This window comes from Calonectris borealis, chromosome 32, assembly GCF_964195595.1.
Source record: "Calonectris borealis chromosome 32, bCalBor7.hap1.2, whole genome shotgun sequence".
Lineage (NCBI taxonomy): Eukaryota > Metazoa > Chordata > Aves > Procellariiformes > Procellariidae > Calonectris > Calonectris borealis.
In genome coordinates, this window is record NC_134343.1 from 730,827 (window position 1) to 757,003 (window position 26,177).

The following is a 26,177-nucleotide window of genomic DNA, read 5'->3' on the forward strand; positions in this document are numbered from 1 at the left end:
GCGGGGTCAAACGCTGTGCGGGGCCCCGCCTTCCCCGCCCGAGGCCCCGCCCTAGAGGGGCGGTGCCTGTTGCCGGGGGAACGTGGGCAGGGCGGGTGCCCGGATGCGGTTCGATCGCAACATGGCGGCGGCCGAGTGAGCCGAGGGGGAGCGGCAGCGCTGGGCCCGTCGTGAGGGGTGAGCGGGGGCCGAGGGGCAGGCGAGGGCCTGAGGGGGACTTGGAGGAGCCTGGGGAGAAGGGGAGGCTGGAGGGGGCTCGCGGGGGCTCGGGGGAAGGGGACTTGGGGGGCCTGGGAGGGGGCTGAGGGGAGATGGAGGCGATGAGGGAACGGGGGAGACTGGGGCTGGGAGGCTGAGGGAGAGAGGAGATGGGGGGGCCTGAACGGGGGGATGGGGGCTATGGGGAGGGAGGGGGCTGAGGGGATGGGGGTTTTGGGGGGAGAGGGAGGGGGGCGTGAGGGGCTGAGGGGCCCAGGGAGAAGGTGGGGTGAAGGACTGAGGGTCCTGGGGGAAGGGGCAGTGGGGGTGCTGGGGGGAGCCCAGGGCCGGAGGACGTGGGGGTGAGTTGGTGGGCTGCGGGGGGGGCCTGGGGAGAAGGGGAGGGTGAGAGCGTTTGGAGCTGGGGTTGGGGGGCTCCTGAGGAGCTGGGTGGGGGGACGGTGAGCGGAGGGAAAAGCGAGCTGTGCGGGGAAAGCGGCGGAACTGGGGAGGGGGATGTGGGGTCTGCCCAAAGCCCCGGGGCTGGCGGGGCGAGCGGCGGGAGGCCTGGAGGGGAGCACGGGCAGGGCAGGTGGGCTGAGCCCGGGCTTGGAGAGGAGCCCTGGAATTCCAGGCGAGGCAGGAGGGGCCTGGAGCGGGCGGGGAGGCCGAGGGAAGGGTAGGGATAGGGCTCTGCCTTCCTCCAAACACTCCCCGGCCTAAAAATAGTCAAAATTGCGGGTTACGGGGTGTTGCGGTCTAGGCACCACGCCGGGCTGTGTGTCAGGGAGCCTTATGGAAATCTCTTCTTCTTGTGCAGCGCCTTTCACCGGAGGATCCCGGCATGCTTAGCTGAGTCGGAAAAGAGTTTTCCCTTCCTCGCAGGTAGGAAACGGAGACAAAATCCTTTGCCTGGAGAAGCCCTTTCTCCCCGGGGGCTCCCGTCACCGCGCGTCGCTCTTCAGAGCTCCTTATTCCGCGCGTGCGCTTTGCGATCCGATATCGGAGAAGGGTCTTTCCGTGCCGGAGTGTGTCTGATGCTCTTCCCCACGCACAGGAGAGAGGAGAATCAGGAGAAGCGCAATCGCCGTCGCTATTAGGTTCTCACAGAAAAGCCGTCGGAGCCCTGCTCGGCTCTCTGGGGTGCAGAGATCGGATCAGGCCTCTCCCTGCGCGCTTGCTAACACACAGGGGTCCAGCCGGGCGGGAGCGCGTTGCAGGAAGCACAGAAAAACATCCACGAATTGTTTTTTCTGGTGTCGTTTATCTGCGTTCTCAGTTCTGTGTGGCTTTGGACAGCCGTCAGTGTTCACAGCGTGCTTCTGTCCCCGGTAGCGAGGCGTGTTAACGGTCGGTTGAGGGGCCGAGCCCCGGCGTAAATGTTTTCAGCGTTTCCTGTGATTTTGGGCCGGGCTTTGGGAGGCAGCTGGGCACCGTCGCGCAGGAGCCGGCACCCCTCGGGGCTGCCGTAACTCCTCTGTCTCACGCCAAACCCCTCGAAAACGGGGTTTTGCCCCAGTTTTGGCACATCGGGAGCAGGGCAAGAATAGAAATCGCGGTCTCTGAACTCCTCTGCGGCTGTAAACGCGGGGCAGCGGTGCCGCGCCGGGCCCGGCGCCGGCCAAAACTTGGTCAGAGCTGGCGCCAGCCGCGCCTGGCTAAGTTGTTAGCGGGGATGGAGAATCGACAGGCGGGAGTGCCCGACGCTGGTGCAGTTTTTGGGCTGTGAAATTACTAATTTGTGTAACTGTGCCCACGCGTTCACTCAACTGAACATACCCATAGCTGGAGATAATTGCCCTGCGCTTCGTTTGCTGCATGTTCCCATCACCGGTGGTGCTTTGTTTCTCGAAGGGAAACGAGAATAAAACAAAGAAAAGTTTCAGAATTAGTTTTTAGTTGCGTTTTCTCTGTCATTTACGGAGTTTTGCGACAATTAACCGGGTGGGCTGCAGGGACTCTGACAACGCCCTGCGCAGTAGGCTCGTAAATCACTGCAAATTGGATTTATTGAGAATGCCCAGCGGTGGAGCACGGCGGCGGGGAAGATGAACCGACCTTAGGAGAGCTGTGGAAAAAAAAAAAGAAAGGTTTTAAATAAAGCCCCGAAGTTTGAACAGTGGCCAAAGAATTAGCTGCCGGCTGCCAGTACAAACATTAACTAATCCTGGCAGCCTTTTAAGGCAAGTATCTTCAGTTCTGGTTAAGAAATAAACCTCTTAGATGTATGGATTGTCCCCGGCGCAGGTTGAGGGAGGATTTCTGGGAGCTGCGGATAAATGCCACGTAGGAATAGGACCGTGAGCCCCGGTACCTGGCGAGGGCGGAACGTGAGGCTGCGTGAATCCGTGACCGGTGTCGCACGGAATCGTCTTCCAGCCGCTATAACCACCTTCGGAAAGATCCCTCGCAAACCTCCTCGCTCTGCTGAGGAGTTACCACCCTGCGATTCCCAAGTAAAGGTAATTAATTGGAACGTATTAGGGTGTTGAAATAGCAGCAGCACTTTCCCGGAAAGATGCCGATGGGATAATGACGGCTCAGGTTGCGTTTCGCCTCCGCCGAGTGGAACCCGCTCCGCTCCCCCTCCCGTGTCATTCCGAGTTCCCAGCTGTTTTCCAGATACCGGTTATCTTTATTTGCGTGTGCGGAGGTGACATTTATTTTACCAGCGCTTATCAAATCTGCCAGAAGGAAGCCGTCTCTATAAAAATAAAACAAAATCACAGGGTTTTGTTCCGAACCATTCGACGCGCTTTGTTGCCGCGTAGGTGACTCCGTGCGTTGACGCGTGGGCTCTGCGAGCCGCGGGTTTGCGCGTCCGTCTCCGTTTAGAAGGTGGAGATTTCGTCGCCGATGTCTCGCTCGTTGCTGTCCACCCTGCTGGGGACGAGCAGAGCAGATCCTGAAACCTGGACGCCGCGCGCTTGGGAGCTGTCGGAGCAGCGAGGAGGGGATCGGCTCCGGAAGGGACGAGGTTTGGGATGGGGCAGCTCCGGAGCAGGACGTGGAACATCCCTGCGGCGCGCTTTTCGCCTCGCAGGCTCGGATCCTCCGCCCTTGACTTTTCCGATGAATAATTTAGGAATTTGTGGGTGTTTGGCAGAGGGGGCGGGAGGGGAGGAAGCGTAATTTTACATCACCGCTGGTGGTTACAGCTGACGTAGAGCCTTCGCAGCCGATTCAGCGCTGCTGGAGAAGAAACGGTTCCCTCCGGACATCGCTGGGATGTTCTCCCAGTGCTGCGGGAGACCTGGCATGGAAAAGAGCAGCCTCTATCGCACCGCATGCTTTCTCCCCGGCTCTGGAGGGATTTCTGGACCGTCCTGCCGGGTTCGATGTCCTTTTCCCAGCCAAAACGAGCGTCCGGAAAACGAGGAGCGGGGCCGACGTGCCTGCGGGTCCCGGCTCCCGGCGAGCTTTGCCTCCCCGGCGAGATGGCCGCATCCTCGGCGCTCGGAGGGAAGGACGCGTCCCCCAAAGTCCCGCCTGGCTCAGGGAGAAATCCCAGGGACGTTTTCATGGCTTCCCCGCAGCCTAATTACAGGCGCGTCTTTATTATTTAATAAAAACTGATTTCTCCTGAGCTTAGGGGAGGAAGGGAGGAATATTTGCCATCTGCCTCACGAATCGAGCCGTGGTAGTTTAGTGTTTTCAAAGGCAGCTTTGTGTGGCACAGGCGCAGCTCACGTTTCCAAACCGGCTTCCCAAAGGATTTGCTGTTTTCGTAGATTTTAATTAATCGGCAATTGGATAATCTTTTATTAACTCCTCAGCCCCTCGCGTGCTCTTTCTGCAGCGTTAAACCAACCCCTTCAAACCTTCTTCTCGGCGAGTAAATGATTCAGGGCGCGAGTTTCTCGCTTGGTTTTTAGGCGCTTGCGTTGCAGGGGGAGGATGTTTAAGTAACGATTATTTTCCCTAATGAAGTTGGACGTAATGAAAGCGCAGTTCTTTTGAACTGTGCTCGCTCCGCTCTTCCTTTCCCCGTGTCGTGCACTTCCACGGTGCAAATAAGCTATAATTTCTGTAAATGATGTAAGGGGCTAATTAAAGGTTTTACTCGACTAATCAGCTTGCAGTTTAATTAGCACCAAACGGTAATTGCTTGCTGAAACATAAATTGACTTCTCGGCTGCCTGTTTCGGGAGCATCCAGCCCGCTCTGGAGTGGCTGTCGGAAAGGGGGTGCAGGGGTGCTCTGCCTCCTGTCGAGGGAACCCGGCTTCGTTAACCCAAGCCCCACCGTGGATATTAATGAGTTGTTGCTAAAGACATAAACTTGTGGTTTCACCTTCAAATCGGGTCGTTAAAATCTCTTGGCCTGACGAAGCGGGGAGCTTTTATTTCCCTGTTTTCCGAGGCTGGGCTGTGCGAAGCCGGCTCGGCTGCCGGCCGCGCGTTGTGCAGATGTGACGGTGTTTTTACCGTCCCTAATGCCACGTCGGGGCCTTTCCAGCAACCGGAGAGGGAGCTGAGCGCCGATCGCTCTCTAAATACACCTCGAAATTGCCTCATGACACCGGCGTCTCATCGCCCTGCCGTCCCGGAGCCTCCCGGCTCGTCAGGAGCACGTGTAATTAATGCACCGTGCGGGGGGAAGAGCTGGAGATGGCCGTGTCAGTCCCGGTTCGCATTCTTGGCGTGCCTCGCTCCCCTGACCCTGCAGCTTCTGGCTCGGAGGAAACCTTCTGCTGGGAAAAAAAAAAGAAAAAAAGCCGAGCCCAGCCAGAAATTCGCGCTCCGCGGAGCGTGTTTGGGTCCGGTGGCGTCGGAGAATTGTGCCAGAAGGTGTTGGTCACCGTCCGCGTGCGCTGTGAGGAAGCAGAGCTGTCCCCAGCGAGGACACGGAGGTATGCGAGGGGTCTGAAGTGTCTCCGTCTCGTTAACGCCGAAGGGGAGGCCCTGGGTTTTGTGCCTGTGGTTGTGCGGGGTTGGTATTTTTCCTCTTTTCCTCCCTGAAACAAATGCTTCAGCTGATTAAAACGTTCTCGCCTTCCAAACTGCCTCCAAGTGACGACTCCTCTTTCTTTTGAGAGCAGGCTCCTGCAGAATAGCTGCTGTGGTGGGAGGTGGATTTAACGAGCGCTGGGGTAGGGCTCCTGCGCTCCTGGATCCCCGGCCGATCGCATCTCCCAGACCTTCCTAACGGTTTTTCGCTAACGAAGAGCAGCGTGGTAATGTGACGACCCAGCTTTGGCGTCCTGCTGGCGCTGTAAGAGGCAGTGGCGAGGCTGCGGTGTCTAAACCCCACTGAGAAATCCCCCCTTTTCTGGTGCCTTCCCCACCGGGAGCATCCGCGGCGTCGGATCGGTGGAGGAGCAGCGGGGGGAAGGTGGGGATGTCGGCAGCGAAGGCCAGGCTGACGCTGGGGGAGCCTGGAGCCGGCCGCAGAGCATCCCTCCTTCCCCTCCTGCTCCATGCATCGGATTTAACGAGCTCCCTCGTTGTCAGGTAGGATTTAGGATTTAGGAGCCTGGCGTATTTGGGCGGGGTGGTCCCCGCTCGGCGTGTGAGGATTCCGACTCCGGCAGAGCTGTCGAGGGTTCGTGCAGGGACCCCTCTGCCCTCGGAGCAGAGAGGGAGCCAGAAGAGGAGTTGCCCACCCCACGTCTTTCTTGCTCGATAAGGGTTTTTAAGCCCAAACCGTGTTTAGCAGTACGATCTGCTGACAGGTTGCATTAAAATCATCATTACAAATAATTCCCCTCCGAGGCTGCTGGGACGGTGAGAGTGGTTGCGCACAAATGGAAGGGACTCTGCGTTCCTCGGTGCTTCTTTATCATCTGAAGCTTTCCGTCGCCTATCGACCCGCTCCCAAGTTGGGCGACGTCCCGGTGTGGGTTACCGACCTGTCGCTGCTGCCGGGGTTATCTGGTTTCGGTAAATAATAACAGAGTGAAAACAACGTGGTCTCGGCAGTCTCCCTCTCGCAGAGCCTCTCCTCCGGCAGCCTCAAACGGGCGCCGTCCCCTCGGCAGGAGTGAGGCGGGGGGGGGGTTCGGGGTGCCGGCGTTGCGTGGGATACGCAGCCGACCGAGGGCTCCCGTCCTCCGCCAAGGAGCCCCGAGAGGTAAATCCGGAGCGCGCCGTGGCTCCGAGCCTGCCGAAGGCTAATCGGGTTTGGTCACAAGCCCAAGGTCGAGCCTGTACTCGCTTTTCTTGTTTCTGCTTCCTTTTTATCCGTTGCTGAAGAGCTGGAGCATCTGAATTAAATAAGTGGGGCAACCTTGGACGGTTTTGTTTACTTCCCCGGTGGCTTAACGCCTTGTGAAGCAGTTGGAATAAAGATATCGGCTACAGATCAAGTTCCTCTCCTCCACCCTTGACCAAAGGGATCTTCTGCGCGCAGAGAAACCTGTTTGTCCTGGCCGGGGTAAGTGGGAGGAGAAGATGCCAGATATAAACTGGGAGACTCTCTTCTTTTTTAGGAAGAACTTCCTCTTGAAATCACGCTCGAGGTTTGGTTAACCCCGCTGCAAGCCGGGGAGTCACAGGTAGTAGCTCCTGGGCTGGGTCAGCGGCTATTCCTGATCCCCTGTCCCAAAACAGTTCGTCTTTCCGAGGTTTTCCACACCAGTTGTTAAACTTCCAGATCAGGTATCCCCAAAACGGCGTGCGATTTGTGTTTCTTGCGCTGAAATGACACCCTTTCAATAAAAAGCACCTGCTTGCTGTGTTGCCAGGCGCGTAGTTTCCTTAGTTTTGGATCTTTTAGGCTGGATTTTCCTCAAGGATTGTCGCCGTTGTTCGAAAAGTGGCGCTTTCGCCCTACGCGGCTTTGCTGGGAAAGCAGCCCTGTGCGGAGCTGCTCCTCGGGGCCGAGCTGCCGGGGCTCCTTGCTGATTAAAACCGAGGTACGTACCCAAGCGCAGATTTAGATCTTGGCTGGAGGCCCGTGTTTGTGCTCCTGGCTGGCGTAGGTGTGGGTCTGCGGGGTTTTGAGGAAGGATTTTGGGTCAGGACAGCAGCTCGAAACTCCTGGAAGAGCCTGGGCTGGAGCATTTCCAGTCCTCCCAGCCCTCCGGCACGTCCCGCTGGAGATGCTCTGGGCCCACGTGCGGACGTTAGGTCCGGCTTAAAACCCGAGCGCGCGAAGGCCGCTCAGGTTGCTCCCGCGGGCCTCACGCCTCCGCTGCCTGCCGGGGGTTTCAGCACAGAAACGAGCTCCGCGCATCCCTCCTGGCTGCCTCCCTATTTAATTTCTGCACTAATTATTTTCTGGTGCCCTGGGGTGCAGTCCTCTTGCCCTTCCCACAGCAGCCAGGCACTGGAGCGCTTCTGCTCTGGGATTAAATGAACGAAGACTTCCCGAGCGTCCGCCGGCTCGGGGAGAACGTTTGAGTGTAGCGGGGGGGGAGAGCGGAGGTTAGGGAGCGGAGTGAGTTTTGTGGGATATCCTGCATGGAAGGCTCGCCTGGCAAAGCGGAGAAGAGCCGGAGGATCGGCTTGGGTGCAGAGCTGATTTTGGAAAGTGATCTCCCAAAGCGCCCCGAGATTTCCTCTCCCGTGTGTCCGTGCTTGCAGCTAATTCTGCCTTAAAGGGAGAAATTCGGTCCGCGGCGCCTGTATCTCTGGAAACCGAGAGAAGGGTAATTGGAGCTCGTGCTTCGAGGCACAAAACGTGTCTGCGGGGAATGGAGGGCCAGCCCGTTTCTGGTGCGATATTGTGCCACGACGTTTTAAAGGAGAGCGTCTGGTTTTTGTCTGCGGGCGCAGTGGGGATTGCACCGGTCCCACGAAGCTTTAGAGAACAAGGTAAAATTCAGCGTTAGCCGGATCGAAGCTGGTAGACTTGATTTTTTGGCAGAGCTCTTGGTAGGTACACCAAAAAACAAGCGTACTCCGTTTCTTTTTTGTACAAAATATTCCAGTGGTTTTGGAAAAAAACCCATCACCTTCATTGTTGTTTCTTCCTCTCACGCTGTTTTTTTTGAGCGCGGTAGCTGGTTGCGTGAAGGACGCGAATCCTTTTCCGAAGCTTGCCGTTGGCGGCGTCTGCTGTTCTCTAGCACCTCTTCTCCGAAGGCCTCGGAGCTCTTCGTAATCATCTTCCACTCGGAGAAGCTGGTATTATCCCGCTCTGTTGAAGGGGAAACCGAAGTGCCCGGAGGTGACTCGCTCCTTGTCGCGGAGCGAGTCAGGAACAGACTCCCAGAAACCTGCCTTTTGGCGTGAAAGCAGGAGCAGGACTCGAGCCGTGGCAGGGCGATGACTCCGAAGTGGATGAAAAAAGGCAAAAATTAAAATTAGTTTCTCACTCGAAGCCTAAGCTTTCCGCCACGAAGAAAACGCCGCGCTAGGCTGGTTTTTGTGTCTGCCGTAGCTGTTTCGGACCCGGCGTTGCTTTGCCGCTGCTCTGTGGAGCATCAGATGCAGATGGAAATAACGAGGCTTCGTGTTTGCGCAGCTCCGAAAGAATATTTGGATTTTTCTGGCTTAACCCTCGCTCCACCGACAGCTGGGCTTTGCCAAAGCGATTACTCTCTTACAGCCGTTCACAGCAAAATCCTGCTGTATCGGGGCAATTGTACCGGTATAAATAAATCGGGAGATTTATCCAGATGCGAAATAACCCGTCGAAAGCTCCCCTCTCTTTTCTAGCAGGTCGTTCCCCGATTTCGGATCGCGAGGTGTCTGTGCGTGCTGCAGCCGTCCCCGATTTCAGCCAGCGGCGTTGCCGGCCACGTCGCAGAGTCAAACGGTCGCTCGCTGTCGCAAGCTCTGCTGAATCCAAACTGATTTATTCCTTAAAAACAACCCCAACAAAACAACCTCCTGCAATTGTTTCCCTTCCCGTTCGTGGCGGGCGATGGGATTAAGGTTTAACCTCTCTGCGCCTGGTCTGCGGGTGGCTTCGGAGGGAGCTCGGCAGGCGCTTGCCTTCCCTCCCCGCAAGCCCCGGCTTGTCGAGGTCCGCAGGCTCCTGCACCTGAAACTTCTGCGCAAGCATTTTCCCCGCGCTCGGGGCGGGAGCGGCGATGTCTCATCGTGGGATGCCGCGGCACTCCACGGTGGGGGTCCCGTAGCCACGGCCCCGCTCGGTGGTCCAGCGCCTGGACCTCTGATGCGTTGCGCTCGCTTTTTCGCCTGCGTTTCCCCGAAAGGTCAGAGCCGTCTTGCCGCACGTCGTGCCAGGGCGGCGGGACGGCGCTGGGGTGTCCTGCTCGGCGCCCCGCAGCAGGACGGAGGTGACGTGGCCTCACGAAAGGCTCCTTTTGCGCCGTGGCCGCAGGTGAAAAACGTCTGGGGCTGCTCCGTGCCGCGCGGGTCCAGCTCAAGCCCTGCTGGAGTTGCAGGGACGTGCACCGAGCTTTGATGTCCCGGTGCCCTGCGCCGCCGCGTCCTGCAGGCCGGAAGTTTTGCTTTGGGACAACAAGATTAAAGAAAATTAAATCCCCTTTGATCGAGCCTTTTGAGGCTGCGTTTGGGGAGGTGCGTTGCCTCTGAAGCCAGGAGGATCCTTGCAGGGGTTACGAAGTCCTTCAGATGCTCTGAATTCCAGGATTCCTCTTCCCCTCCATCGCCTGCCTGTGGATATCGGGTTCGTTTAAGTGGTAGTCCGGTCGTTTAATCCATCCCAGGTACCGCGCCGTTGCCCTGCCGTGCTCTCCCGCCGCCCTCGCGCTCCGGCAGCCTCGACCGGGTCCCTGTTTTCGGCCGCTCGTCTTCCTCGAGCGGCCCGGCGCAGGGCTGGAAGGCCGACACCTCTCCTGCTCTTTGAAGGTTGCCGCTCCCAGCGCGGGACGGTTCCCTCCTGGCTTGTGCAAAGCCAGCCGGGCCAGTTCAACCCGCCCTCGCCGGCAGGTTAAACACACCCGAGCAAAGCGTTAACGCTCCCGCTGTCTCGGCGAGGACAGACGGCGACGTCCTCGGCTGGAAGAGGACGCTTCGCTTCAGGTTTGTCCTTCGAGATCTTCCATCCTCGGAGAATGTGATACCGTCGAGGAGATCCCGGGTTCCCGGCTGAGCTGCCAGTGGCGCTTCTGGTACGGGGTGACTTTTACCAGCAGGTACGAAATCCTCGTGGCGCGGTCCTCGCTACGCAAATATCGAGCCGTCGATCGGGGTTTTTAAAGCAAAACGTAAGAACTTGAAGCCGCATGAGAAGTTTATTGCCCAGTAAAAGTCTGTACCGCACGGGCCGTGGGGAGGATGAAGTCTCTGTCACGGCCGATACATCGCTTTTTCCCCGCTGATATTTTGGAACTTTGTTGTGCGAGCGAAGCCTGCTTCAGCTTCTGCTGGGGTCGTTAAGCGGAGTTAATTTTGGAGATAAGCTTTTGTTCTGGGGCTCTGGGGCGCTACCGGGATGTGCTTAGAGGTGGGAAGGGACGAGCGAGGTGGTCCGGAGCTGGCAAGCGTGCTGCAGGTCCAGGAAACGTTAGGACCGTCTGCGAGGCGAGGATTAGGAAGACGTGCGCCTTCGCTAATTTTGTTCGAATTCTGAAAGATTTGGGGGCTAGAACTATTTCTCTGATGTGCTTTTATCTTTCTATGAATTAATTAGTGTGTTTCACAAGAGACTAAAATTGATGCTGGGGGCTCTTTGTGCTCTTGGCAGCTGAAGAGAGCAGCTGGTGAATTTTTGTAGTCGCAGCAGCTTTTGAAGACGTGGAATCGGGGGGTTTTAAGCCGCTGCTTGTTCGTAGTGACACAAGAGAAACAACTTTCCAGAAGGACAAATGGGTTTTGCCTCTTGCGTTAACAGGGACGTCGTGGCTCAAGTTCTTCCTGGTTCTCCGCTGCCGTTTTTCTCCTTCCCAAACAGATAAAACGCGGAACCTGTGAATGCTAAAATACAATCCCGAGCCCGCTCGCGAGCTCCTGGGAGCTTGGGATGAATTCGGCGCTTTTTACTAAACTGTGTAATATCTTAAATAGCTGCGGCGGCAGCTTTCTGTTAAGGTTTTAAGCGAACCACCCTTCCCTCCGAGCACGCAGCTCTTGCATCCCGAAAGGCTCCGGCACCCCGGAGCGAATCCACCCGGCGCAGGCGTCTGCCCCTGGAGCTGCCGTTCGAGACCCCCGAGCGACGCGGCAGCGTGGGGACCCTCCCTCCTGGTGATGCCAGGAACACCCGGCTTGGGCTGCACCGAAACACTCTCCTTCACCGGCGTCTTCTCCAGCCAAGCGGCGTGAGGGCGTAACTTGTGAAATCGGAGAGGGAAAAGGAAAAAAAAAACAAGAACAAGTGGTAGGAGAGGTTAGTTTTCATCTGACGATCTTTTGGTTTTTTCCCCCGGATGCCACATCCTTCTGATGTGATTCTAGGAAAGCTTCCAAGCGGCAATTAGCAGTCCGATGGTGATGCAGAAGATACTTTGAATATTCTGAAAGAGAATAAATATGAGGAAAATTAGCGCAAATGGGAAGTGAGGAATCTCGTTGTAAACCCTGATAGATGATTAACATTCCCGACTGTGGTTTTTTTTTCCCCCTGTTCCCTACTTGTAAAAGGCATTTGAATAAAAATAAGATCATCTCAGCCGCGAGACACGGTCGGGCTCCGTCGGATGGAGTTGGCAGGGGCGCAGCCGCGGTGGCTCGGCTCTTATCGCCCGCAGGTGCCTGCTGCTCTCCCCTGTCTCGCCCTCCCTGCCCGGTTTGTGGTCTGGCACCTTCCTGGCAAACGCCAATGGGGTGGACCGTGCGCGGCGGAGGCTGGCAGCTGCTCGGGTGTTCGGCACGGCCGTCGATTTGCGATGCCAGGCGAGATTCGGGCCGATCCAAGGGTGTTTCCTTTGAGCAGACACTGAAGGGGAAAAAAGAGAGGAGCAAAATACGTACGCTGACATCAAAGCCTTGCTTTTCTGTGCCGGAGAGGGCTCCGGCACCGTTCCTCCTCGCAGCGAGCGAGGTGGAGCGCGCACACCGCCTCATGGGACCCGCTAATTAGCGCTGCTTTCCTTAGGAAACGGCATCGTTCTCCTTCAGCTGGAAGACTGAGGAAGAGGCAGAGGCTTGAGGCAGCAGAGTTGTGATCCTCACCCTTAGGTGAGGCTCCGGTGCCCCGGTGGGGAGCTCCTCGGCTCGTCCTCACGCAGAGGGCCCGGGTTGCACCTGGCATCCCCCGGCCCGGCTTCGGGGGTCCCGTATCTTAATAAGGGGCCTTAAAAGCAGCACAACCCGCGGGAGGGGCTGCAGGTCTGCGGCGAGGGGTCTGGTTACTGCAGCGCCAGCACGTGCCGGCGGTCCCCGGCATGCTTCGCCGGCTCTCTACCCGCACCCCGGGGCGCGGACGCGCTTTTAGGGGCTCTTGACAAAGGACGAAAGCGCTGAGGGGACGCGCAGGGGGAGGGAGGCACGCTGGAAGCGCGGCGTGGCGAAGGGCTGCTGCCCTGACCGGGGAAATACCCGGGCGAGCCGGGCTGGGAGGGCCGGTTCTTCCTGCCGGGATAGCCGGCGGGTTTTCTGCCGGCTCTCGCCTGCCCTTTCCCTCTCCTTCCTTCCCCGTCTCTTGATCCCCAGCCACCCGGAGGGGCACTTGACTGGCTGCTTTGTTTCAAATGTTGCTGCCTCATTGGTTCCCGGCTCAAATCTCCTCTATTCCTGCTCCGCTTCTCTCGCAAGCTTCGTCTTTAACCCCTCCGAGCCTCGCGGCGGCCGCGCTGCCATCCATCTCCTCTCCCGACGGATTACCGGCCTCGCGGCGTGGGCGAGAGTTCAACGGCGGCGGCGCTCCCAGTCCTGGAAAATGGTAACAACGCTTGTTAAATCGCGGGACCGTAGCGCCGGCGTTAGTCACCGTGTCGGGCGCGCGGAGACGGTGGGAAGCTCTTATTTCGGTCGCTGACTTCGGAGCGAGACCCGGGAAGCGAGCGGGACGGGCTTTGCTCGGCGAGCAGCTTCGCCTCCCCGGACCCGCTTTGGGATACGCCGGGGTTAACCGCGCTGCTCTCCCCTGCGCCGACCTGTCCCCGGCATCCGACCACCGGAGGATGAAAGAGAGGAAAGTCCGGCTGTCCCGGCCCGGAGCCCGCGGCAGCCCGGCGGCAGGAGCGTCTGCCTGCGAAACCGGTTCCGGAGCGCGATAAGAGCAGGTTGGGAAGTGCACGAAGCTGGGAAAGTCAGCGCCGCGGCGGGGAGGGGGAGAAAACGCCGGTGGGGAGAGCTGTGTGCCAGCACCGCCGCGTTGGCCGGGTCCCCGCAGGGCAGCCATCGTGTCCCCCCGCGGGGCCGAGAGCGGCCGTCGGGCTCCGGGAACCAGGTGGGGGTCCGGAAGCGCGGACCCCGGCCGGCTTGGGGAGCTGATGGCGGATCGCCCGAATCCGTAGGTCTCCCCACACCCCCTCCCCCTCCGGCCCCGGCGAGGACGGGGACGCCGAGGCCCCGATCCTGCACTCCTACACCCGTCGCTCCCCGGCTGGGGGAGGCGCTTTGGAGTTTGCAGCGTCAGGAGTCGGGAGCGCGGCCGCCGGCCGGGAGCGTTGGGCCGGAGCTGCCGGCCCCCAGCGCGAGCTGCCAACCCCCCAGCCCCCTTTCCCCTCCCCGGGGCCACCCGTGCACGGTTTTGGGGGGTTCCTCGCTCCCCGTGCCCCTCTCGGGCCGAGGGCTTGGGGCAATCTTCCCCTCCTCCCCCCCTGGCTTGCAGGAAGCAGGAGGATGGTGAAGGTGAGTAATGCCGAGTCTGGCTGGCTTTTATGTTTGCCTTTTTTTAACGAGTTTTAACCAGGGTGGTTTAGGAGGGGGGAGCACCGAGGGGGGCCCTCGGAGGAGGTTTATTCCCCTTCCGAGCCCAAGCGGGGTCGGGCGGCTGTCGGAAAGGCGCGGAGCAACAGGGGATCTCTCCATCTTGCCGGCTGAAACAGGTCTGTTGTTCGTTAGCGGCGCTGCGAGGTGAGGCCGGTGTTTCGGGGGGGAACGGAGTTATTTCTGGCAAGGAGGAGGGGAGGGACTCTCGTTTTCCCTGTGCGGAGGTGGGGAAGCCGGTTTGCATGGGAAGGAAACGGGGAAAAATTGAAACCCAGCGAGCAGGGGAAAGCTGAACCCCACATCTGCGCGGGATCTGGACTTCGGAAAGTGAATATCCCTTCGGCGCGGGCTTCCTGCTCGGCGGCAGCTGGCGTGCGGGTTTGTGGCGTGGAAGGGCTGGTCGCTGGCTAATGCTTCCCAGCTGGTGGCAAGCAAAAGGTTGTTCTTGCCTGGAAGCAAGCGGTGGTAGGTAATGTCACCCGGAGCCTGCTGTCACGGTGGGAACAAGGCTCTGGGGGCTTGTAAGACGCCCGAAAAACCCTCGTGTCCGAGCCTGACCTGGCCAGGAGGGACCTGAACGCCGGCGTCGGTTGTGAATTGGGGCGGTGGGTGACAGCGCTGGCACCCGGGGGGTTCCCCTGGCTCTCGGGGGTCCCGTGGGCTCCTCCGCCCTCGGAGGAGGCTCCGGGCGAGCTGAGCCGAGACGCCAGAGCCCCCTCTATGTGGTGTTTTTTTTCCCCTCAAGCACCACGTAATTCGATCAACTGCTGAGCCCCCTCAATTAAAACCGCGTCTCAAAATCCAACCTTTGCCTGCGTCAGGCGGAAAGTCCCTGTGCGGAGCCCGGGGCAGGGAGAGCCGCGCCAGGACGCGAACGTGGTGCGGCCGCAGGACAAACAGCCCCTCTGCCGCGCCGGGGAGCAGCGGCGGCCGGACCAGATGTTTGTTTTGCTGGCCCCGATGTGTTTGAAGAGGAGACGAGCGCGTGAACCACGTACAGCTGCGCCAGATTTATTCTTAGGCACGGGGACAAACGGGACGCGGCTTCTGGATCCGGTCGGGGATCTGTTAAATCTGTTTGCCGTTTGTCCGCGCTCTCCTGCCAATGAAGGTTCAAATCTCTGGGTTTCAGATTTTATGCGAAGGAACAAACTGCCTGCGTCCACCTTTGTCATCTTTTTCTTTTCCCCCTTTATTTTTCGTTTGAAAGCTGCTGGCAAACTCCCCGCCAGCGACAGCGCAGGTTTGGGGGTGTTTGTCAGCAGTGGAGAATATTCTGCCCTGTGTTGTTTACTCAGGGCTGCTAGAAGCGTTAGTTAATGGCTGACTAATTAAACAAAGCGGAGATAAAGGGAAGCTGACCTGGGCTAGGACAAGGGCTGAGGAATGTGCATAGCTCTGGTGGAGGCGAGTGGGAGATGTTAACCCGCTCTTAACCCCTTCCTCCTCCTCAGAGAGCCCCGTCCCGCCCCCGCGAGCTCCCCCAGGCTCGCTCTGCCCCCCTGCCCCCCGTGCTGCCTCTTTTCCCCCTGCCAGCCCCCAAAAGATGGGTTTTTTGCGAAGCCAAGGTAGATTTGGAGGCTGATTAGCTTAACCAGCGGTGTCCCGAGGCGCTCGGATGCTCCAACCTCCGACGTGCGGGTTGATGTATATCCTCCAGGTATATTTTCCTCAGACTTCCTTGCAGTTAAACGCAAAGCGAGCGTCCCACTGAAAGCTTAGCGATTATTTCCCAAAACCGGGAGACCCTTTGCCATCCCGAAACGGGACTTCTGTCCAGGCGGCGATTCTCCCGCGTGCGAGGAGGGATCCCGTGCGAAGGAAGCGGCTTCCCAGGGCAGCGTTTGGGAGCGACCGCTGCAGGTGAAAGGAGGGGCCACCTTGGTTTTCCTCTCGGGCACGGTCCTGCCACGGGGATGGGGTGAAACGCCTGTTCCTCCCCAAAACGGCGGCGGTCTGCCTGGGCTAGCAGCTACGGGAAGCTGGCGTGATGCTCGCCGCGGCGGTAAAGGATGAACCGAATAAATTGCCCGCCCCAGGGTGACTTTTTAACCATCGGGGTCTGCAGGGTGAAGTTTTCCTTGGGAAAACCCATAAACCTGCCGGCTGTGCGCTCGCGCCTTCCTTTACTCCTAATTAACGTGTTTGCCCGTGCACGGTGCGGTTCAGGATTCGACCCAGCCCAAGCCAAGGTTGTGCTGCGGACCCCTGGGGTGAGCAGGTAAAACGGGGGATCGCAAATATATGGGATTCCCCCTTTTTTTTTTTTTAAAGGGGGATCAGGACGGAGGTGGAGGCATCCAGGCAGAGAAAAACGTTGCTAATGGATTGGGGATTTATTCAGAAAATCTCAAAGACTGGGAAAGCTGGAGAGGAGGGAGCGCCTGTGCGGACGCCTTGGATGCAGGGGGATGCCGGAGCACCGGAGCTGGGATTTCCTGCCTGGAGAAAGGGATTGTCTCGGGAGCTGTTGGGTTTCGCACCGGGCAGCCTGTCGGAAGCAGATTCAGGCGGCTAAAATGGAAGGAAACGGCCACAATCGCCACCCGAAGCCAGCGAAAGTGGGAAAAACGGATCCGCCCCGCGGCAGCCCGGGCTCTGCCGCTCTCCCCGCGCCCGCCGCAGGATTTTGGCATTGTCCCCGTGTGTCCCAGGATCAGCGGGATGGGGACGGCATGCGTGGTGCCGGGGCTGTCACCCAGCTCCCCGAGGATTCAGCCTCTCGACTCGCCCAGCTTCAATCCCCTTTCAAATTTTGTCAGCCCGCGCCCGGGCACCGGCTGCGGTGGGCTCAGGCTCACGCTCGAATCGCGTCCTGCCACCGTCGCCCCGAAATCCTCCCGGCGAGCTCCTTTTGGATTTGGGCACCGCAGGATGGCACCGCTCCTTCCCAAAGTGGAGAAACGAGGGAGTTAAATAAACCAACCTGAAATAGCGGCCTAAAACGCCAGGCTTCCTCACGTTTGTTTTACTCGGCTGCCTCCACGTCCCCGATCCCGTGTGGGAGGGGTGTGCTTCCTCCCAGCCGCCCGCTTTTACTAACAAACAAATAAAAACTGGTTTTTCCTCCGCCGACGGGCTTTTGCCGGCGAGACGGCAGGGCTGGAGCTGGACATGGCGAGAGGCTCGTGCCGCCGTGGCTTGGTGGGCTCGTCCCCGCGGTGGCTTTCCCCCGCCGCCGGCGCTCTGTGTCCCCGGAAAGGGGATTTTTTGGTCCTTTTTTTCACATTTTAAAGGCGGAGCCGCTTCTCAAGCAGACCTGCTTGTGGTTTCAGGTGGGTTAATTTGCAGCTTCGTCCTCTTCTCTCCCTGGGGGGCTGCACCCAAGGCGAGGAGCACCAGTGTACCAGACACCGGGGTTCGCGCCCGAGCAGGAGCCCAATTAAAAGCATCGTCTGACCCCCGTTAATTGCAGCACCTCGCCGAGCGCCGGCAGATCCCCGGCAGCAGCCGTGAACCGAGCTCTGTCATCAGCCGAGTCCGGAACGAGCCGGTAGTTACGGAGACCGGCTGGATTTGGCAACCGCCGGCGGACTTGGCAGCTCTCAGCGCCGCTGCCAGCGGGCAGGTGCCGGCGTTGCCGTCAGTAGCCGGGGCGCCGGGGTGGAAATACCCGGCGCTACCGGTCTTTCCAGGCTGCGGCGAGGGCGTTTCGGCAGGGGGACGCTTGCCTCGCTCACCCCTCGATCTGCATCCGCGGCACCGACCACCGGGATCTCACGTCTACGGGGCTGGACCCGGAGGACGCTCGGCGTGTATTTAATGGGGGAAAAAAATCAGAATTTAAGGTCACTAAGCTGCTTTAGGAGCATTTTGAGTCGCTGATCTTTCCCGACTCACGTTGGTGTTTAACAGGGTCCAACAGCTCCAACCTGTTTCGCTCCGGCTGTCGTTCCGCTGGGGATGTCGGCCGAGCCACGATGCACGAGAGCGAGGGCTCGCTCTCGAGTGCGCTCGCTTTAGGCCTGGGCGTGGTGGTATCCATCTAAAGCTTGATTTTTTTTTTTTTTTTTTCCCCTACCCCAACCCAGAAATTTCTTCCTTTCCCCTCCCGCTCCCAGGTCGGGAGGAGCAGGAAAGCGCCTGCCGGAGAGCGCGCCGGCTTCCAGCATCTGCTCCGCTGTAGAGGTTATTGAAACAATTCAAAAAAACAACCTGAAATTGTTGATTTAGGGGAGGCTTGCCAGCGCTCCGGGCTCCCGCTGGGCAGGATCGATCTGTACCATTGAGCTTGGAAGGATGCGGGCCTTTGGACGGTGTAAACAAGCTTCTATTGTGCCTGGCTGCGGGTGTTTACACCAGGAAAATGGGCTTCGGGGTCCACCCTGGGGCCAGGCTTCCGCCACGGCCGCGGCTCTTCGTCCTGGGAGGCTGGGATGTGTTCAGGGATGTTCTTTTACGGCGTATTTGAGACTAAAACTTGTAAATAAACGAACAAACCCGGCTGCGTCGGGTGGCTTTGTCTTTCAGCCCACAAAGGGAAACCGTATCACTTGTCAGGCCAAAACTGGCTTTAAATTTAATGCTGAAAACGCGCTGGCTGCGCTGCTAAGTTTAGCTTCAGCAGCCTTGGCTCGTATTTTAGGCTCCTCGACCGGTATTTAAGCGCCTGAGTAAACAGTCTGCTGTTCTCGCTCGGGCCGAGCATCTGCACGCCCGGCTTTTTGCAGGGCAGGCTGTTTTTCTTGCCGGTTTATTCAGCTTGTAACTTAAAACGCTGCCTTAAAACCACGCTTAAATGTGGTTTTAAGTGACACCCTGTAGGGAAAAGGCTTAAGGAATGGTGTTAGTCACCGACGGCCAGCGAAATGACCCTTTCCCGGGTGTCGCTGGACCGCCTGGGCTTGTATTCGCTGCCGAGCTGCTTTCCTCGTCGCGCCTTGCAGGTTTTTAAAAAAAAAACCTCCTAGCTTTTAATTGTAGGAGGGTTTTTTGCTTAGTTTTTAAATTTAGGAACATTACATCAAAGGGAGGAGGGACGCCGCAAAATACCTGCAAGACCGGGGCTCCCAAAACGTCCCTTCTCCTGGAAGAAAAATCACCCCCGTGCGAATTACGCTGGGGAGGAAGAGCAGCAAAGCAGAAAGAAGCAGGACCGTCCCAGAGGGGAGGAGACCCCCGCGTCCTGCCACTTCAGGGAGACGACCGGAGCCGTCGCAGAGAGCAGAGGGACGTCCCCGACCCTCTGGGCAGGTTGCGTGAGCGGCCGAATCCCCGGCGGCAGCGTTACCTCACCTCCGGGACGGGCGAAAGCCCGGCCGTTGCGGTGGAAGGAAGCCGAGTCCGGCCCCAGCTGGGCTTGGAAATGCCTTTGCCGTGAGGACAGGCGTGAGTACGGGATCCAAGCCTGCGTCCTCCCGTGATTCACGGAGGCGAGGGCGCTTCCCGGGGCTGAGCCGGGCCGCGTGGCCCCCGCGGAGGCTCCTGCTGGGGGCGAGGAAACTTGCTGCTGCTTTAGCGTCCCGCCAAAGGCACCCAGGCCCCCTCGCTACCTCTCGAGGCGGGGGGTTGAGTTCGTCCGTGGCCGGCTAACGAGCCCGGAGGAGCACGGGGTCGGTGTTTTACCCATAGGTGTCTGTTCAGCCGCTAGTGTTTAATTTCAGCGTAACGATGAATAGCTGCTGGTTCCCCCGCGTGTCCAGGTGGGCGTTCTCTGCCCCGAGGAGGCTGCAATGTGTCGGCTGAAGCCCTTGCGGGGACAGTTGCGAAACTCCGGCTCCAAACCAGCGCAAGAGTAATTGCAGCGCTGCAAAACGCTTGCGAGATCGGCCCTAAATCCCTGGGTGCCGGGACGCAGCGTGTCTGGGGAAGCCGCTGGCGGAACGGCGCAAGGAGAAGAGCCGAGGAAATTGCCCACCCGGGTGGTGACGAAGAGGGACGGCGGGTTGAGGAGCCGAAGCTCGTGTGGGATTTTCTTGTGTGCTGTACGGACGGGCAGCCCGGAGCCCCGAAACACCCCCTCGGTTGCCCTGGTTTGCGATCGCTGCCTTCGCGTTAAGGAAATCAAGGCAGGAGGGACCTGCAAACGCATATTCAAACACACAGCGATAAAACGGGGGATAAGCGGGACTGGGGGGGTGATCCCAAACGCAGCTGCGAGTTCGGGTGGGCTACAAAAACCCGCCTGGACGGGGAGCAGCCTAACGAGACGCAGGGCTTGCAGTCACTCAAGGTGCTTCCTTTCTGGCACGTGCGGCAAGTAATTATTTTGCCAGAGAGCAAGATCAGTTCCTAAAGATGAGGCTGTTCGTTTTACGGCTTGCTGAGGTCCCCGGCGCCCTGCCCACCTCTCCCTCCTCCTCCGGACTTCATTTTTGTCCCTCTTCTTTACCCCTCAGGTCTTCTAGCCGGCCTCACCATGTTCAGCAAGAAGAAGAAACGCATCGAGATCTCTGCTCCCTCCAACTTCGAGCACCGCGTCCACACCGGCTACGACCAGCAAGAGCAGAAGTTCACGGGGCTGCCGCGGCAATGGCAGGGCATCATCGAGGAGTCGGCCAAGCGCCCCAAACCGCTGGTGGACCCCGTCTGCATCACCGCCATCCAGCACGGCTCGCAGAAGGTAGGCAGCTCCGCCGGCTGGCCCCTGCCCCTTCGGGGAGGGCTGGTGATACTGCTTTTGGGGCCGGAAAGCCAGGCTGGGGATAATTTGGGCTCGGTGCCGTCTCCCCGGGGCGCTGCGGAGCAGGTAAGGCGGCAGTTCGGTCTCTAACCCGCGCAGGCGGCGGCGGCGTCCCCACGGCTGATCACCTGCCCCTTCCCCGCTCAGCGCGGGGCTGCGTGGGACGGGGAGCACCCAGCTGCCGCCCCCACGGTGTGAAAACCTCTCCTGCGTCCTCCCGGCAGCTGGAAAAACCCCACCCTACGAGAAAACGCCAGGGAAACGGTGTCTGTTCCTTCCCATCTCATCCCCTCCCGTGCCTGTGTTTCCCCAAGCCGCCGTTATGTCGGTTTTTTTTAAAGTCTGGCTTGTCTGCTCCCCTCAGTCGAGGACGCTCACGCCACCCCCGTGCCCCAGCTCTCTGCCGTTCCTCCACCTTCCCCCTAATTAAAGTCCCCGGCACCGGCCCCGGTGCGACCGGCTTGCCCAGCGCTGGCGTTCCTGCGCAGCCGGCGGTTTCGCTCGCTCGGCTGGTTTGCCCCGGACAATGGGGCGGCTCCAGCGGCCGTGAGTAACGCCGGCTGCAGCCCTTCCGAGCGGAGCCGGCCGGGCAATTCCGCTGACCCAAAAAGACGCCAAAACTGGTGGGACCCCTCGGCGCTGCCGAGCCCCGTGGCTCGTGGTCGGGAGCCGCTGCATCCCATACAGCCAGGGTTTGTTGCGGAGGTCCGGGTTGAGGAAATAACCCGCTCCCCGAGGCAGTGGGAGGAGGAGGAGGAGGGAATATAAGTAGCCAAGGACGGCGGGCTGTGCTTGTGCGGAGATGCCTTCCGCAGAGGAAGGCATCCTCCTCTTCGGAGGAAGGTGAGAGGCCTCAGGGATGGGGCTGCTGTCGCTCCCGCTGTCCCCTCGCCTCTTGCTGCGTGGTCGTGCCCTCCGAGGCTCAAATCCCCGAGGACACAGATCCCTCCCCGAGGACACAGATCCCTCCCCGAGGATGCAGATCCCTCCCCGAGGATGCAGATCCCTCCCCGAGGGCTGGGAAACGGGGCACGTCCCTCCCCACCCCAGCCAGGCTGGAACCCCCTGCACAGCCCACAGCTCCCCAGTTTGGGTGTCCCAGCATCGGGCTTGGCGTTTCCCTGCTCTGCTCTTCCCCTTCGCTCCAAGGCAGCGTTCGGAACAGGCTCGTTAACGTTTGGCTAAACAAACGGCGTCTGTCCTCACCTCCTGCATCCCCGCTCCCTCCTCCATGGACCCGAAACCTGCTGCCTCTGCACAGTTACTGGTAACGGCGTTTCGGGGGCAGACGGAGCCCCCAGGGCACAACCCAGGGGATGAGGCGCTGCCAGCATCCCCCCAGACCCTTCCCCATCAGCCCCCCGAGCGGGGCTGGGTCTGGCCAAAGGCTTCTCGGGCGTGCGGTGCCTCTTGCGGCGCTTGGCGGGTCCGGGAGGAGAGGCAGGAGGCCGGATCCCTCTTATTTTGGTACCTAGAAAGCTCCCGGTGGGGCCCGGGACCGCTGAGGAAAGGCAGAGCCCCCTCCCCGCTCCCCCAGCCTCCAGCGTCCCACTCCGTGGGGCTGAGCCGCCCCCCCGGGCTCAGCCACCTCCCGGCATTCGACTGGACCGAGGTGGCATCGGCGCCAGCCCCCGGCGTCCCCGCGTCCCCTCTGTGTGAGCCGTGTCCCCGTCACCACCAGGCATTTCATTTTCATTTTTTTTTATTTTCTTCCCTTTTTTTTTTTTTCTTCTTTTTTTTTTTCTTTTTGTTCTGTTTGTGCTTTGTGTTCCTGTCCGCCTCCCGTCCCACGTCCTGCTCAAAGACCATCGTGCGGGGCAGCAAAGCCGCCAAGGACGGCTCCCTGACCTGGCTGCTGGACGAGTTTGAGAACATGTCCGTGTCCCGTTCCAATTCTCTGCGCAGGGACAGCCCCCCCTTCCCGCCCCGCCGCGACCAGCTCTACCAGGAGAACGGCCTCTCCGAGGGCCCGGCCGCTGCCCGGCCGCACGAGGATGCCGGCAGGAGCAAGGAGAAGAGCCGTCACGGGGCCAGGAGCGAGCTAGAGCAGGGCAAGGAGAGACCCCGGGAGAGGGAGGACCAGCGCGCCCACCACCACCACCAGCAGCCCCGCGGGCAGGAACCCGGCCCCAAACCCGCTCCCCCCGCCGGTGGCCGCCCGCCCCCTCCCGAGTACCCCAAAACCCCCGCCGAACGGGACGGCTGGCGGGACTACCCCGCCGACAGGGACTACAGCGAGCCGGCCGACCGGGTGGTGCGGCGGGAGCGCCCCGAGCCCTCCGACAAGCGCCCCAAATCCACTTACGCCGGCGAGACCAGCCCGCAATCCCCCCGGGACAAACGCCCGCTCTCCGGGCCCAATATCCGGACTCCCAACATCCCCGTCTCCGAAGGGGTGATGAAGACGGCTCAGCAGACGGGACGGCCTTTTAATACCTACCCGCGGGCTGAGACCGACCCCGGCAGGGGCGCGGGTTCACAGGTAAAGGTTCCCCCCCGCTCCCCTCCGCCCCGACCGGATCCGCTTGGCAGCGACCTCTCCCTCCCCGGCCCGGGGGAGCTTTTCCTCGCTCTGCCTTTCCTCCGCTCCTAGAAAAGCAGCCTCTCTCCTCCGCTTCCTCAGCGAGCGCCGGTTAACGGGCTCCTACGCGCCCGGGAGGACCAGCGAGCGCCGAAGACCGCCGGCCCCGCGGCCGCTCTGTGCTTTCCTCCCCGGTGCCGTGCTGGCGGCACCGGCCCCATCCTTGTCTCCGAAGCGGCCGCCGGCTCCTCTGCGGTCTCCTCTCCCCCTTCCTCGCTCTTTCCAAGCCTGTCTAGCGCAAACCTTTCCTTCGGCAGCGCCCGGCCCCCTTAACGCCTCTGCCGCGCGCTTGGTTGGAGGCCGCGGGGGTCGGCGCCCGGCGTTTTGGGGACAGCGGCAAAATCCCGGCTCCGGCCACGCGCTCTGCCGGGCTCTTGGTGGCTGACGTCCCTCTCCTCCCCTCTCCTTGCAGGCAGAGCACCGGCCGGCGCGACCGCAGGAGGTGGCGTCCAACGGGCCGGTGAGCGGCGGCGCCGGCTCCTCCCGAGCCCACCCGCCCGGTCCGCCGCGCTCCAAAAACCCCGAGCCGCCCCATCCCGGCCTCACCCCGCACGCCTCGGACCCCCACCTCGCTCGCCAGCCGCCCCCCGGCCCCCCGCTGCCCCCGGCGGGGCCGCAGCAGCCCCGTTCGCCCCAACGTGAGCCCCAACGCGTCTCCCACGAGCAATTTCGGGCGGCCCTGCAGATGGTGGTGGATCCCGGAGACCCCCGCACCTACCTGGACAACTTCATCAAGATCGGCGAGGGTTCCACCGGCATCGTCTGCATCGCCACCGTCAAGAGCACCGGCAAGCTGGTGGCCGTGAAGAAGATGGACCTGCGCAAGCAGCAGCGGCGCGAGCTGCTCTTTAACGAGGTGAGGCAAAGTGGGGACCTCCCCGGGCTCGCTCAGCACCCGCTTTCGGGTGTCGCGCGTCGTGGGTGGGGGGCTCGATCGCAATCTCCCCCCGGCAGGTGGTGATCATGCGGGACTACCAGCACGAGAACGTGGTGGAGATGTACAACAGCTACCTGGTGGGCGACGAGCTCTGGGTGGTGATGGAGTTTCTGGAAGGCGGCGCCCTGACCGACATCGTCACGCACACCAGGTACGTCCCCGGGGACCCCCGCGTGTCCCCCGCCACCACCGGTTTGGCACCGGCGTTGTCCGCCGCCCCGGCACGCTCAGTTCTCGCCTCTCCGTCGGCTCGTAGGATGAACGAGGAGCAGATCGCGGCCGTCTGCCTGGCCGTCCTGAAGGCCCTCTCCGTCCTCCACGCGCAGGGCGTCATCCACCGCGACATCAAGAGCGACTCCATCCTCCTCACGCACGACGGCAGGGTAAGCGCCGCGGCGGTGGCGGGTACGGAGCCTCCCGGCCGGCCGAAACGCAGCCGTCCTTCTCACCAGCCGGCTTTTTAGGTGAAACTCTCCGATTTTGGGTTTTGTGCCCAAGTGAACAAGGAGGTGCCGCGACGGAAGTCGCTGGTGGGGACCCCGTACTGGATGGCGCCGGAGCTCATCTCCCGCCTGCCCTACGGCCCGGAGGTGAGCCCGCCGCGGATTTGGGGGGGGGCGTGGGGCGGATTTGGGGGGGGGCGTGGGGCGGATTTGGGGGCGCATGGGGCAGATTTGGGGGGCATGGGGTGGGTTTGGGGGCGCGTGGGGCGGATTTGGGGAGCGTGGGGCAGGTTTGGGGGCGCGTGGGGCGGATTTGGGGGGCGTGGGGCAGGTTTGGGGGCGCGTGGGGCGGATTTAGAGAGCGTGGGGCAGGTTTGGGGGCGCGTGGGGCAGGTTTGGGGGCGCGTGGGGCAGGTTTGGGGGCGCGTGGGGCGGATTTAGGGAGCGTGGGGCAGGTTTGGGGGCGCGTGGGGCAGGTTTGGAGGGCGTGGGGCAGGTTTGGGGGCGCAGGGTGGCCTCGCCCCTGAATTAACGCCCGGCTTCGCCGTGTGCCCCCCGCCCGCAGGTGGATATCTGGTCCCTGGGCGTGATGGTTATCGAGATGGTCGACGGGGAGCCGCCCTATTTTAACGAGCCGCCCTTAAAGGCCATGAAAATGATCCGAGACAATCTGCCCCCCAAGCTTAAAAACGTGCACAAGGTAAAAAGGGGGGGCGATGGGGCATCCTGGGGAGGGGGGGAAACCCTCCGGGGGCTCCCCCGGGTCCCCTGGGACGTGTCCAACCCCCCCGCCCCGCTCCCTCCCCGCAGGTTTCGCCCTCCCTCAAAGGCTTCCTGGACCGCATGCTGGTGCGGGACCCGGTGCAGCGGGCCACCGCCAACGAACTCTTGAAGCACCCCTTCCTGGGCAAAGCGGGGCCCCCCTCCTGCATCGTCCCCCTCATGCGCCAAAACCGCATGCGGTGAGGAGCCGGCGACGCCGGCAACCGCCCCGGCGCCCTCCTCGCCCTCACCGTCGCCTCTTAACTGGATTCGTGACTGTGCCACTACTGTCGGGGCGCTGGCGGGGGCACAGACCCCCCCCCGCACCGTACTACTGAGCCGGGGAGCGGCCGGGGAGGGGGGGCGGCTCGGTTTTAACGACTTCACCCACGCCCCGCGCGGGGACGATGGCGAGGCCACGCGGTGACACCCTCCCGGCGTCCCCCCGCTGCTTCCCGGCAGAGATTTGGGGCTGGGGGCTTATCCCACCCCGCACCCGGTGTCGCCCCCACCCTGGGGAGCCGTTTGGGGCATCTCCCCCCTTTCCTTTTTCTTTTAAATCCCTTTTTTTTTTTTATCCCCATCCGGCCCCAGGGTCGGGCCACCACCCGCATCTCCGGGGGGGGGACGTGTCCCCAACACTACGGCCCCGTGGCCACACTACTGATTCGGGGTCCTTACCGCCCCCCCCCACCTCCAAACACGTTTTTGTTCTTTTGGGGTTGGTTTGGGTTTTTTTTTCCCTCCCGTTTTGTTTTTTAACAAAGCTATTTATATTGTCGTTTTGTAACGCCGCGGTAGGGGGGGCCCCGGGGCCGGCACGGGGACCCCCGGAGATTACACGTGTCCTTTTAGAGACAGCTGTGTCCCATCTCCTTTCTTTGGGGGGGCTGCGCATCGGACACGGGCAGTGGGTGCCTGTAGGGTCGCACGTGTCCAC

At 60.8% G+C, this 26,177-nt stretch overlaps 1 protein-coding gene across 2 annotated transcripts; it reads left to right on the forward strand.

Moving 5' to 3' along the window:
• The first annotated feature begins 39 nt into the window (after positions 1-39).
• PAK4 (p21 (RAC1) activated kinase 4) lies at positions 40-26,093 on the forward strand. 2 transcript variants are annotated; one of them, XM_075134468.1, is made up of 11 exons: positions 40-177; positions 1,019-1,083; positions 16,167-17,167; positions 20,231-20,454; positions 22,319-22,996; positions 23,508-23,951; positions 24,050-24,183; positions 24,289-24,415; positions 24,497-24,622; positions 25,041-25,175; positions 25,286-26,093. In XM_075134468.1, exons 4-11 carry the CDS (start codon positions 20,251-20,253, stop codon positions 25,439-25,441), a joined length of 2,004 nt encoding a protein of 667 aa, XP_074990569.1. In that variant the 5' UTR covers positions 40-177; positions 1,019-1,083; positions 16,167-17,167; positions 20,231-20,250; the 3' UTR covers positions 25,442-26,093. The 2 variants fall into 2 exon arrangements, with proteins under 2 accessions (XP_074990569.1, XP_074990568.1); XM_075134467.1 differs by lacking the exon at positions 16,167-17,167 and having other exon boundaries at positions 41-177.
• The last annotated feature ends 84 nt before the right edge of the window (positions 26,094-26,177 follow it).

Excerpts from the sequence above, each read along its gene's own strand:
- PAK4 (XM_075134468.1), top strand. The coding sequence starts at position 20,251 with ATGTTCAGCAAGAAGAAGAAACGCATCGAGATCTCTGCTCCCTCCAAC. Across the intron at positions 24,416-24,496 it reads TCCTCACGCACGACGGCAGG|GTGAAACTCTCCGATTTTGG; the intron begins GTAAGCGCCGCG and ends CCGGCTTTTTAG. Across the intron at positions 25,176-25,285 it reads AGCTTAAAAACGTGCACAAG|GTTTCGCCCTCCCTCAAAGG; the intron begins GTAAAAAGGGGG and ends CCCTCCCCGCAG.